At 45.0% G+C, this 13,599-nt stretch overlaps 1 protein-coding gene across 4 annotated transcripts in view; it reads right to left on the bottom strand.

Moving 5' to 3' along the window:
* LOC135904311 (monocarboxylate transporter 13-like) overlaps positions 1–13,599 on the bottom strand; it is a 119,469-nt gene that overhangs the window by 95,521 nt on the left and 10,349 nt on the right. The window contains exon 2 of one of the 4 annotated variants that reach the window (XM_065434934.1): positions 8,006–8,065. The exons of the other annotated variants lie outside the window; for them this stretch is intronic. Coding sequence (XP_065291006.1) covers positions 8,006–8,026 — 21 coding nt within the window. The 5' untranslated portion in view covers positions 8,027–8,065. The remainder of the gene's footprint in view (positions 1–8,005; positions 8,066–13,599) is intronic. 4 annotated transcript variants of the gene reach the window in all.

The raw sequence follows: 13,599 nt of genomic DNA, 5'->3' as shown, positions 1-13,599 counted from the left end.
GATTCTACTGGGGACGCTGGAGCTCGCTGGGAGTCAGTAGGACACCAATGAGAATGCTGGATAAGAGCTGGGTCACACTGGACGAGACGCTGGTTTCACTGCCATGACGCTTGACGCTGGGGCGCACTAGATTGTGTTGTACACGCGCTGGTTCTCGCTGCATTTCGGTGGCTCGCAATGGAAACTGCGCTGGTTGTGTTTGTACGCAAGGAAGAGCATTGCTGAATAATAAATGTTTTATACAATTTCATCGCTGTATACTCGTCTGTTGTCCTGAATAACGCTATGTCTTGTGGTCATAACAGTCTATCTCGTGTTGCAGTTTACAATTAAGGTGCGTGAGCTGCCCTGTTTATGCATGCACATTGGACACTGAAGATCACTTTCGCTTTTTGCATTTTCCCTTTTCACTGGGCGGATAGCTAAATTCTTGTATGAAACCATGCAAATGCAGAGGACGCCGCGTTTTTTTTTTTTAGCAGTTTGCAGATAACCTATGACTGGGAGTTCTCGCTGTTGTCGCTGTGTTGTGGAGTCGACAAGAAACACAGAAAACCTTCAGACGCGCTCTGACGGACCCCGAGGTCGAAGCCTATCGCTGATTGATATTATCGCACTCATAACAAAGGTGAGGCAATTCATGCTCTTGCAATTTTCTTAGTGTACTAAAAAATTACCGACGATTACGTTACTTCCTAATGCGTAATTTGAGCGCAGCAAATAAGCTGTTTCACCTTCTCGATAGATTGAGGCAAACAAATCGAGCAACACATGTATGCGCTATCACAGAATTTTTTTTTATTTTTCACACGTATTCCTTTAACAAAGACTCCACTAACAGTTCTTGACAGTCATGAAGGAAGCTTTGTGGTCGGAGAAATAGACTGATATATGTTTGACTTGGTACACCAATGCTTGATTCTCAAAGACGAGATCTATACAAGTGCCTCGCGAGGTTGTCACAGCCGTGGGACGCGTTACGAGCGAGAGGAACGGGATGTTCTCCGGCATAAGTGTTAGGAAATTGCTGTTTGTCTTTATGTCAACATTAAAGTCCCCCACTACTAACATCGGTGTGGATCGATGGACGGTTAATGCGAGTTGCAGGAAGTGCACGACGTCTTTCGTGAGTGCGGTAGCGGACTCACGAAAGCGGTATCAGTCAGTCGCTGCTAGCGCTGGGGGGATGAAAGGGGGGCGGAGCTGGTTATGAGGCCGACGATAACGCCGACGACGACGCGAAACCCAGGAACGGACGCCAAAGAGCCATTTGTGTAGCCAGCCCTCCTCCACAGTCTCTCCTCCTCCCTTCCATCATCCTCCCTCGCCCGGAGAGCCGACAGCGCGCATGCGCGGCGGCGGAGCAGATTCGTCGGCGAGCTACGACGCGAAACCCAGGAACGGACGCCAAAGAGCCATTTGTGTAGCCAGCCCTCCTCCACAGTCTCTCCTCCTCCCTTCCATCATCCTCCCTCGCCCGGAGAGCCGACAGCGCGCATGCGCGGCGGCGGAGCAGCAGATTCGTCGGCGAGCTGGTTACGAGGCCGACGACAACGCCGACAACGCCGACGACGACGACGACGACGACGCGAAACCCAGGAACGGACGCCAAAGAGCTGCGCTCTAAAAACGGTTATGAGGCTGAAATACTGGCAGTTTAGCTTTCGTCAGCTACCCGCGCCGAGATCGGTCCCCACCAAAGCTTAGACCTAGCGTATACGGAAAGTCCGTCTACACGCTATCGAAGCGTCTGGGCTCAAGAATCAACAAGTCTAACAAGGATAAATCACTATATTGCAGCTTTCGCATCGGTGTTTAAATAAATAAACCATTTTTTCGTTTCTACGGAGTCAACACCAGAACGAATGAGCGCCGATGTGACGCGTCATAAACACAGGTATATGAGCTGTCGCCGAAGGCTGCCAGGACTAGCCTACGCTTCGCTGATGGCGATATATGACTAGCCAGATGTGTCGATTCAAATGCACCACTGAACTAAGAAAACGTTGCATATACCTTGCGTGAAGAACAAGAAACGACGATCGAAATCGGCGCTAACAGCCCATACAGCGTCCCGGGTCGGTGGTTCATTTAGGACTTTTTCCAACTTAATATACCAATCGGATGCGAAAATTGATATTGTGGCACTCCAAAGCATACTACTGAATACAGAGAGCAACTATACAAACAGACTATATACAATTATACAGAATACAGATAGCACTGGCTATTCGCACTTGTCGGAGAGCAAGGATTTACTTTGCATAGAATAAACCTTTTTGCGTGACTGTGTAGCATTTTCAAGCACTTTCGGCACGTTTACAACCTCGCTCTGCGAACTCTTCTTTGCTGAGAATCCGTTTTAGCGGCATTCTTAGCCTTCCGTTGCATGCCGCCGCGATTTTCGACCAGCCGCCTCAAGCCAAGTAAGCGAAAGCGGACCAATTGCAGACACCGGCGCCACCCTCTCCATCCGGTTATCGATTTTAAGTGCACTGGCTCAGCCCCATCGAATTCCTGTACACTTGAGCGTGCCCCTCGTACCTTGTGAGCCAATTAGATAAGACAAGCCGCTCACTGTAGGCAATGTTATTCGTTTCTAAAGCAGGAAGAAAGTTAACTCCCATAAACGAGGAGAGCGCTTGATTCGTCTCTTCAGACAACCTTGCTGGGCACCGCCGGGTGCTGGCGTCGGAGGCTACGCAAATTTGACGTCAGAAAATTGTAATAAAAACATATTGGAATAGTTTTACCTTATAGGGCTCCATTTATGTGCTTATGTAAACATTCGGCCGAAAGAAAGACGTAATCGATTTACCAGAGGTTAATCTAGATCCAACTAGACAAAACAATTACAGCTTTGCTGAGTGCTCTCGTTACGCTTGGTGCAAGGAAAACAGAAAAGGAGAAGGAGCGATCGTGTTTAGGAGCGATAGCTTGTTGCTGTGTGGAATTCACGTATCCATAGAGAACGCAGAAATGGCGGTTACATCAAGATGCAAGATGGATGCAACTTATACTCCATGTGCAATATACAGACCCCCCATCAAGAACATTACTTTGTCCCTCGAAAAACACACTTCACTCCTAAAATGTATATGAAAGAGAAGCACCTAATTTTAGCTAAAGATCTAACTATAGATATAATGCAAGGCTCAAAGAGGGTAGTTAGACTACATAGACTTATTGGTTGGGATTGTTTTAGTTAACCATATTAACACCCCTACAATAGAGGAATGTTTAGGTTCCAAGATAACTACATCGTGCATCGACCATATAACCATCCGCATAAGAAACGAACACTGTTCATCAGGAGTCGTTAAATTGATGCTCGCAGTACTAGTAACCGTGAAAGAAGTATGCAAACACGAAGACAATGGGAGCCTCATACCTAGAATCGGGAACATTTCAGACAACAGGAATTTAGACAAAGCTATTCAGAAGACAAACTGGAATGCTTTGGATCACAAGAGGCCATATAATAAATTTCTATAAAACTTGCACCTCATATACGTGACGTCGGCCAAAGCCATCAAAATTAAGGAAATAAAACACGCAACAATTGGATAACGCAGGATATCATGGAGTTGTGCTACTTAAAGAATAAAGGTATGCATAACTGTAGAAAGGACATTGAAAATACCGCCGTTAGGAATTTCGCATATCGCGAAGTCTTGAAACAGCCAAAACACGACAGGTTAAAAGAAGACACCAATCCAAGCTGTTTGCACTGAGCAGGAATGATGAAACAGTGGCATGGAAATTGAGAAACGGTTGATGAGATGAGCGAAACAGGCTATGATTGAAGTCATCGACAGAAAAACTTCGAAGGAAGAAACACAGTAGTTGTGTGAACTGCTTAACGAAATTTTCATTCACGCAACAGATAAACTGCGCATTGCTCAGGGTTCAATCTCGTCTCGAATATAAGCCGATACTTTCAAACCCACAGACTGCGTACCTTACTGAGATAACAGAAGCAGAGCTATGGAATATAATAGGTAGAGTGAAGACCTTCAAACCGCCACGTATTGGTAAGATGCGTGCAGGTGATCTGTATCTGTGTCTCCGAACTAGGCTTTCTGAAGTTAAGATCCAGAGTCTTCCAATATGCAGATGACACAGCATTAGCACTAGAATTCAATCATATTGATCTTGGGTGCAAATCGTTGCAACAGGATATATGCAGGGTTGTAGACTGGTTGACACAAAATTCAATATAGGTAAATCGGCAAAAAACAAAACTTATCTCTTGTAAAAGTATGCACGAACGAATGGTCCTAAATAAGTCGCTCTTTTTACATGGCTCACATTCTGATCCGTGCACATGTTATGTAATATCAATAGAACATGGGGATAAAGCATCCCACCTCCACCAAGTATCGCACCTCCACCAAATGCAACGGGGGTGTTCGCCTAGCAGCACTAGCTCTAGGTTGCTGCGGTAGGCTTAAAACAGGTCGGTGCTATATCGAAACGGGTAAGCAAGCACTCCTCGTCGTCTTCTCCTCATTCACTAGCACCATGCCCACTGCCCAGTGCCTTCAGTACAATCGGAATAACATTTGATGAACGTATAACATGAAATGATCATATGCAGTATATATGTAACCGGATTAAAGCTATGTCTGCGATGATGTAGCACAGGTAAAGCTTCGATGTACTTGAGGCGCATTATATACATGGCACTGGGTAAACCTATTATAACCTAGGGTATTACATTGTATGGAACCTGTTGTGATCGCAAGAAGGGAGCCATAAATTGCATAATTAAAAGAATAGTAATCTGAATAGCGTGTGTAACTACACTGCAGCAGGTCGACAAGGAATAACAATACAATAGGCTAGGAATACTGGAAATGCGTGAACGATGTTATTACAATGCCCCCACGTCATTATTATCCAAAGCTTTTCAAGGTACCTGCAGAGAAAAACGTCGCATTAAGAACGAAAGAAACGTACAGTAAGCCAAGATGCTTCACACATTATGGGAAACCGATAAGAGGATATCACGTCCCGCAGATATTTATTCAACTTGGCGAAGCGTTTGCGAAATTCAAACCTAAACGAAAAAATGACTAAATCAATGGGGAAATGGTGCTCAACTTTGCGAATAAGTTACTGATGGCCTCTTGCATGTGGAAGGTGGCTTTTTTTATTTGCTCTTTACACTTTTTGTGAATTGTTATGATATCGCTCATTACAAGCTGTTATGATGTCCTTTATTTATTTATTTGCTTATCTTAATTTCCGCTCGAATTGTATTCACAATTACTCATTATGTGTACATCGTTCTGTATATTATGCATAGTATGTGCAAGTGCGCCCTAATTCATTGTGTTTGTTTTTTGGTACACATTCGGTGATTCACCGTGCTGCCTGAACAACCAACAAGCACACTGTGCTTAGGTTGGACAGGACATGGAAACTCATGTATCAAGTGAATATGAATAAATTTTGATTTGATCTGAACGTTTCCTTTGTTTCATGACGCGAGAAGCGTTCCTTTCTGCATTGGTCATTAGTCAAACACTACTTGACGCCTGAGCTTTCGTTGATGCTCTACATCTGTCAGCATGGCTTGGAGTGACGTGGTCTCATATCTCCAGCACATACCCATACGTACATGTTACACAATCGCACAGAAAGTGGAAGGAGACCGAGCCGTCGTAGTAGACCGATTAGCCAAGCATTGCACATGTGCAGCGTAGTTGCGATTCCTGCTCCTAATAGTCGGAAAAAGAATGTTCGGGCTTTAGGTGATGTTTTATTAAGAATATGAACTTTATTTTGAACTGATTCATCTTGTGTGCTCGATTATTCTGTACAGCAAAACAACAGGTTATTTTCCCCTTGACGTTTGTTGGCTTCATTGTCTGTAGGCATGGCATTGTTTCGGCTAGAAACTTTTGTTACAGTCCCGCGCTATCGTCACCCTAAAGAAGAGGTCCGTCTAGTGGGTGATGAAGCGCTTGGAGACACGGAGATGGACGCCTGTCGCCGTGTTACGTGTATATGAATGGGAAAGATAACGACACCGTACGCATTACGCTTTGAGGTAGAAATACTTCCGTCCAAACGTCGATTACAAATTCGATAACAATGTTCAAGTCTACAAGCAGCAGAGCGTGTCAGACACAGGGGATAGCGAACAGCCATTGAAATTACATTGTGCTAAATGCCAGAACGGAACATAGCGAAAGTTTCTGCGAGCTAAGCTAAAAACAAAATCTCCTCTGGAAAGTAAAAAAAAAAGGCGAAACCGGCCGGCTAACACAAGTGGCAGTTTGAAGAGTAACAGAAAGTAAAAGAACGGTGCTTATATTTATCATTACCAATTATTATCCTCTATTTGTCATGAACCATCGGGGCTAAACAATATACTTACATCTGATATGTATTAAATAAGAAACATAATAAAATATATTCAGGCCCATACATATGTAATCGTCTGACAGCTGCGTTAGTTGAAAGGCAATGTTTCTGTGTGTTCTCGACTAAGCTTCAGCAGTAGCGAAAGGAGAAGGGGCGCTGTGGCATGCCCTAATTCGGAAGAATGAGCGACGCGCGATATTAACGTACGCTCAAGCAATGCATCGAGGCACTCCTCGCCCCCGTGCTTGTGTGCATATTTTGCGTGTAGATTTCATCCTTACAAAAGAGGGCTGATATTAGGGTGCTGAAGTTGCAATCTGCTGCTTGTATGCGTTCGATAGCCAAGCATCGGTTTGTATTCTAACTTCACAGGGTTGACGGGGCACTCGGCTGTCCTCTGGCACTCGTGCGGTCACGCAGTGCGGAATATTCGGTAGGGAAACTTGTTGCTTCATTGCAAAAGTTGGATTTCCGTAGTATTCGCGAGTTTGATAAACAAGCGCAAATTAAAAGTTTACAGTGAGGAAAGAAATAAATTGCGGCTTCGAAAACTGTCTCTATAAAAGAGTAGCTGGAATTTTTTTTTGGTGTGTCTCACTTTTTATTATATGCCCCCTGCGCACCAAAGCATTTGGGACCCATTGTAGCCATACTTTATCATGAAGTTTTTCTATTTATGTTATGTCAGCTTGCTTGTAGCGTGTAATAAAATCACTCACTCCGAAAAAGTTTGATGTCTGAGAATCGCTTAGAATTACCCATTGACGTTCGCAGTGGTAACTAATGTAAATATGTGAAGATGTTGAAGATTTGGCGTTCATTATGGGTAGGTTGAATTTGCATACAATGTTCGGTATCTGAATTTATATAACTAGGATGTTAAGAAACCAAGGGGGACGACAAACGGGATGTCATTGACACTGCATTTGTCAACGATTCCGATTTGATCCAAACAATCACTCACGACAGGAGACGCATACTGTACTCCCGTAGCGGATAGGGGTTTCTCATTTGACATCTGATTGAGCATCCATTAGCCCCGTTTCTGTTTTAAACACCTTGGAAAGGTAATGGTTTTCAGGAGGCCTGTTATACGAAAAGAGTCAGGGCTCTTTTCTACAAGCCTCAGTGCTTGAGAAAAGAGCTGGCAGCGCACAACAATTACAAAGCAGCGGGCGATGCCCGTGGAACCCACAAACGCATTCCGAGGTTTTGTTCAAAAGCTTTCTTTTGAACTACGGGAGAGACGATGAGGTGCTGGAGCCGAGTATGTAATCATTTCACTTTTAAGTGCGCAGGGTAAACTGGTCAATGATGATGTCGTACGTCCCCTTATATTGCATGCGAATTGCAAGCCATCGAAAACGAATTTCTTTCCTCCTCGCTTACAGTGTCCGACAATTCGATTTCTCCGTTTAAGGCATGTAGTACCTGAATGTCCCATCCTGCCTCAAGTGATTCTTCGTGTTATAAAAGTATAATGCAGCCGATTGAGTGTACTAAGCTACGTCGCTAAATTGGGATAAAATAAACCGCTCAAGTTGTGGGCTACTTCATTGGAGCTGAAAAGAATGAGAACTGCTTTTCTAACAAACCGAATTACCGAAGGAAAAATGGACTCGTAACCTACCTTTTTTGGTGCCTGTGCCATTGCGAAGGGTTATTGCCGTACATCTGGCACGTCCAATCACTATGGGCAGAAAATATACTTATATCAATTGCTATTGACCAACGAAGCCTTACGCATGCCGTACAAGAGGCATAGCGTGTGGAAAGGCAAATCTCAAAAACTCTGAAACGACACTATATTGCCATTAGGCAGGAACTTTTTTGCAGGGATATTGGGATGTTCTTAGTGCTAATGCTGAACACGCTAATGTAAGATACGTAGGCAATTCTTTTACGTCGTATGAAGGTTCCACGTCGGAGCTGCCAACAATAAGAAAAAAAAAACTGGATAGGAAATGGGCAATCATGCAGCTAAGTTTACTGAACAGAATGATCAGAGCAGCTTGGCGAACATCAGAACGTTTCTGCTGGTAATAATGGTTCAATTTCGTTAAAACACGTTGGCGGGCTAGTTGGTTAGAATCCATGGTAGAGTGTATAAGCGCGACTGGACGAGGATGAAGAAAGAAACAGATACACAGACACGGCGCTTCGCTTTCGACTATAGATTTTATTTTCGCACGCATCATATACCGTGCGAGCGGAAACAAACGTGACAGCGAAAAAGAACATTGAGTGGTACATTTCGTTGAACCGGACACGTGTGCAAGGCAAGGGAAAAAAAGAAAAAAAACATATACTACAATCGTCACAAAGACAACATTACCTTAGTGACCTCACTAAGGTAATCTCGGGACACTTGGGTATTCACTGCCGAGATTGTTCCTGCAAGCCCATGTTTGAAAGCACTTCCGTTCTGTATAAGGCTCATAGCAGGATGACGAGGGAGACTGTAGAGGCCTACGAGATAGCAAAATTAGAGCAAAAGTGCGTAAGCAAGCCTTCGGTATCACTATCGGAAAAGAAGATACGATTCCTTGGTTTGTCTTTGTGACGACTGTACTACACGTTTTTTTCTCTTTTTTAGAGTCTCCCATAGAGCCCAGCAGCCGAATTGACTGTAGCGCACTAAGCTGGTGGGATTAGCATCTTCCGGTTTCGGTTTCGGGCGCGCGCGTTTTGAACGCCAGCTGGTACACGCCACGCCAGCTCTGATGATCGGCGCGGCATTTATTTTTTTTTTCGCTTCTACTGCTGAACCAGTGGTGGCCTTCGCGCGGAATCGTTTTATTATTTAGTAAACATCCTTCAGAACGATCTTTAGAAGCCTCCACCGAATGTGTGCCACGTGAAATTTCACAAAGTAAACGCAAGACGTCTTCTGAAATGATGAAATGTTTATTTCGCTCTATATAAATGCTCGTTCCGGGATTTTTGTGCATTCGTCCAAAGTTGTGGCACCAGGTGAGCAGCAGTCGTCTCCGTACAAAGCTCCACCGGATGCCATCAGCAGAAAAAAAGTTAATTACAAGCCTGTATCTAAGTGGCATATTGACCTAACAGGGATGTTGCGTCTAGAGGCGAAACGTGCGTCAGTGGTGAATGGGCGCCATTAGAGATAACAAGTCACCATCCGGAACAGAGGGATCAAAGAAGAAGACGCACTGCGCCTGGTGCAGGCATTCATCGTGTCACGCGTAGCGTACTCCGCCCCGTACCTCCAGCTTATGCAGGTGAAACGCGACACGCTGAACACGACGACAAGGAAAGCAGTCAAGCTCGCCATGGGCATCCCAGTCTACTCGTCAACGCAGAAGCTGCTGGACATGGGTGCCCACAACACGGTGGAAGAGCTGGTGGAAGCACACTTATCCCACCAGAGAGTAAGGCTGAGCCGGACAAAGCACGGCCGGGCCGTCCTACTCAATATAGGATGACAAATTGAACGGCCACCGACAACGGAACCGCTCCCCACAACGTGGAGAGATATTATCAAGACCAAGCCCCTCCCCCGGAGCATGTAGCCTAGGAGGAACGACGAGAGACGCTATGCGCGGGCCAAGGGACTGGCTCGACGGTTGGAAGAGGACCCCGAGGTTCTCTACGCGGACGCGTCGCTTCCCAAGCACGGCACCAGTGCCACGGCGGTCGTCAACACCACCGATAAATTGGTCACACGCGCATCGATACGGACGACGAATACAGCCGAAGCAGAAGTGGCCGTGACCTTCGCACTTGCACGACCGGGAGTGAGGACCGTGGTCACAGACTCCCAGACCGCCTACGCAAGCTACCGCAAGGAGAACATCTCTCCCGCGGCAATAGCGATCCTCACCAAACGCAAATCACCGGGACGGGTTGTTGAGATCGTGTGGGTCCCGGCTCACTCGCAAGTGGAAGGCAACGCACTCGCCGACCACTATGCCCGAGAACTGTCGATCGGGGCCGAGGACGAGTCAGAGCTACCGCACTCCATGACAAATTACAAAGACATCACCCAAATGTACAGAGGCGGCAGATGTAGGGCTCCCCGTCCGCACCCGCAACTCAGCCGAAGGCAGCAAACGATCGTGCGACGCACGCAAGCGGGGTCGCTAGCGTGCGTGTTGGGAAAGAGCATGACACTTCATGCCCGTTTTGCACACGATCAGATGGCACTCTAGCACACATCCTTGCAGAGTCCACTAAGTTCAGCCATGAGTTCGATTCTTCAAAGCGGAATAAAAACGCCTCTAGTGAATGCGGTGTTGCCTTAGAAACGTGCCGTAGAAATTTATGCTGCGGTGTAGATCGGTAATTATGAGCATGTATATTACAGAAGTCGCAGTTAAATGCGTAGCGAAGTACGTTTCCGCTACATTTCTTCTGCGCTTGGCGCGCACGCAGAGCCATCTTGCGGCAAACACAGAAGTTGGAGTTTGAGGTTCTGCTGAAGAAAGAGTCTGAGGTTCTGCTGTATTGTCGGACAGGAAGAAGCAAAGCATATCAGTAAGGGTTAAAAATATGCTTCGGTTCTTCCTGTCTGACGATATAGAAGAGCTCATGAATGCACCAGGTGCCCATAGAATACCATCATCTGGTCTAGGAACAACCACATTCACAATTGTTAATAGATAGCTGTCGTTACGAAAATGCACGTTTAAGGGCTATTTACGATATTACCTACCTTATGGTTCTTTCTGGATACTGTAATACTGAAAGCTAAGTGTTATAAAAGTGTCCGCTCTTTATTCTAGCCATGTTTGCTTGCAAAAGCCTCACATTCAGCGGCAAATTGCTATTTTATCCCAACTTGGTAATTTAGTTAGGAATCTACTCAACTACATGGGCGACCCCCGAAATTCCACTACACCCCATGCTCACACACAAATCATTGAATGGAAGCTTTCAAGCACGCTCTCACTTGTACTCCAAATAAGCTTAGAGTCCCTCATTCTTATTTGACGTTTGCGAGCACAAAGACAGGACGTCGAACAACGAAGGGACAAAAGTCTAATAAGAACAATGTACAACCAACTCGCCCAAAACGTAACGCTTTTGAACATAACTGATTCCTTTCGTAGTAAAGAGTTCCTTTAAAAAGACCTTTAAGGAAATGATTTTGTGGTGCCTTCCTTTAGCACCACAATTTTTTTATTCATTATGAATTGGCCTTTCTGTTTTAGTCTCACATTACTGTGGTCGTATCAGATGCGAATATGGTCGGTGATATCAGTCCCTGCGCCACTGCATGATATACTTTTTCGCGGTGGGAGCATGTATGGCCATGATACATTTTTACCAACTCCTCAGCCACTATCACTTTGGAATGAAACGTAAACGGGAAATAATAAATAGCACCCCACATGGCGTCCGACTGCTTCAAAATCAGATGTGGGCTCACTGTGTAGCCGGACGTTATTGCACTGTTGTCCCAAAACTAAGCCTGCGTAAATGAATAAACCCCGCTGTCGTACACAGCGGCTAACGTGGAAAGTAAAGTTTGGCTTCATTTCATTGCAGTCTAACTATACAAGTCAGCAACCCATAAAAGATTGAAAATCTCTATGACGCGAAAACTCCTGACGCCTCTCCGCTCAAAAGATGAGGGTGGCATTGGTGCGTCGACAACGCATGCCCAGCATGCGTTGCAACTCCCGATGCAGCTTTCTCTTGCTAAATACGGACTACATAAAAGTGTTTTTGCGAGCGTGAAGGAAGCCGACAAATTCACGCGAAAATGCCACGAGACTGGCCGCTCGGGCCAGTCTCGCAGGTTGTAAGTTTGGACCTCACGGTGGACAATGTGGTAAAAATTAGACGTGATACCCCCCCACACACACACTACAGTGTGCTTCAATATCGTACCGTGGTTTCGGCATTTAAAACATCATATTTAATTGTTCTTGCAATTGTAACAGAGAAACACATCGCCATGTTGAAGAAACACGTCTAAATTGAAAATACGGACCCCAAAACGATGTTTATGATTGCATAAATGCAGTTTGTTGGCACCCTTTTAAGTTGAACCTGACGTCCCCAAAATATGCAAACACACACGTATACATACACACGGCCATATGCTGAAACAGAGCCCTCTGCAATACCCACGTATTGAGTGGTGATTTGAAACCGCCCCTCTAGGTTCCGTAATCTCTAGAGTGACAACAAGCTGCTGTAGTTTCCCCATGCGTCATCGCTAAACCAAGGCACAATTGTTTGTGTCATTGTTCAACGTTTCGTCGTCGCGTGGCTAGTGCCGGAATGCCGATACGCGATAAAGCAGATTGCTTCTGCCACGACTCTTGCCAGAACGAGCGATTTTATTGTGCATTGCGAAGAACGCCTCAAGTCCCAGGTCCGCTCGAATATACGTCCCTAAGAGAAGGCCGAAATGCAGTATGGAAGGGGCAGCAACTTCCTATGGGCGATTGCAACGCGACTACATCTGCGTAGCAGAACAGGAGTTATGGAATTTCAGGTATATACGTGGAAAAGTGCGGGAGATGAACATAGGTTGGTGATATGACTCATTAGTCTGGTAAATTAGGCTCACTCACATTCACACAAACCGGCAATTCTGCTTTTTGTGGACTTTGAGCTCCAGTCAGCATGACTATGGGCGTGACTTTGGTAAGTTTATTGTCCAAAGGTGCAGCATCTGTTAGGTATAGCGCGAACAACATGGCAGGCGTCTGGCACGGGATAGGTCTACTATAGCGTTGCAGAAATGTTACCTGCCCCGGTAAACCTTGCCAAGTTTGCGCGTTCCAGCGAAAGCAGCAAATACACTAACGTATTGCAGCTGCACAGCCTGTAGTCCAACTGCAGGCCGTACTGTGGTGGGACAGCACATGGCGGCTTTTGGAAAGCAACCATCGGGAAGAACGACAAGGTAAAAGAAATACAGACACAGCGGGTTCGCTTCTACACGCATCCCGACGCAGTTGATATTATGACCTTCTCATCTCGAGAGCACTTCGATTCATTGAGAGTAAAAATAATGCTTGTGTGATGAATTTCTCGAAAACCAACGAATTATACTACTGTATAAAATAGAATATATATATATATATATATATATATATATATATATATATATATATATATATATATATATATATATATATATATATATATATATATATATATATATATATATATATGTATATATATATATATATATATATATTTATATGCATACATATATGTATAGCTGCATTTGAAAACTCGCAT

The sequence above is a fragment of the Dermacentor albipictus genome, chromosome 2 (genome assembly GCF_038994185.2).
Source record: "Dermacentor albipictus isolate Rhodes 1998 colony chromosome 2, USDA_Dalb.pri_finalv2, whole genome shotgun sequence".
Lineage (NCBI taxonomy): Eukaryota > Metazoa > Arthropoda > Arachnida > Ixodida > Ixodidae > Dermacentor > Dermacentor albipictus.
Note: the sequence above shows the minus strand (reverse complement) of the source record. Positions and strands in the feature narration are given on the sequence as shown.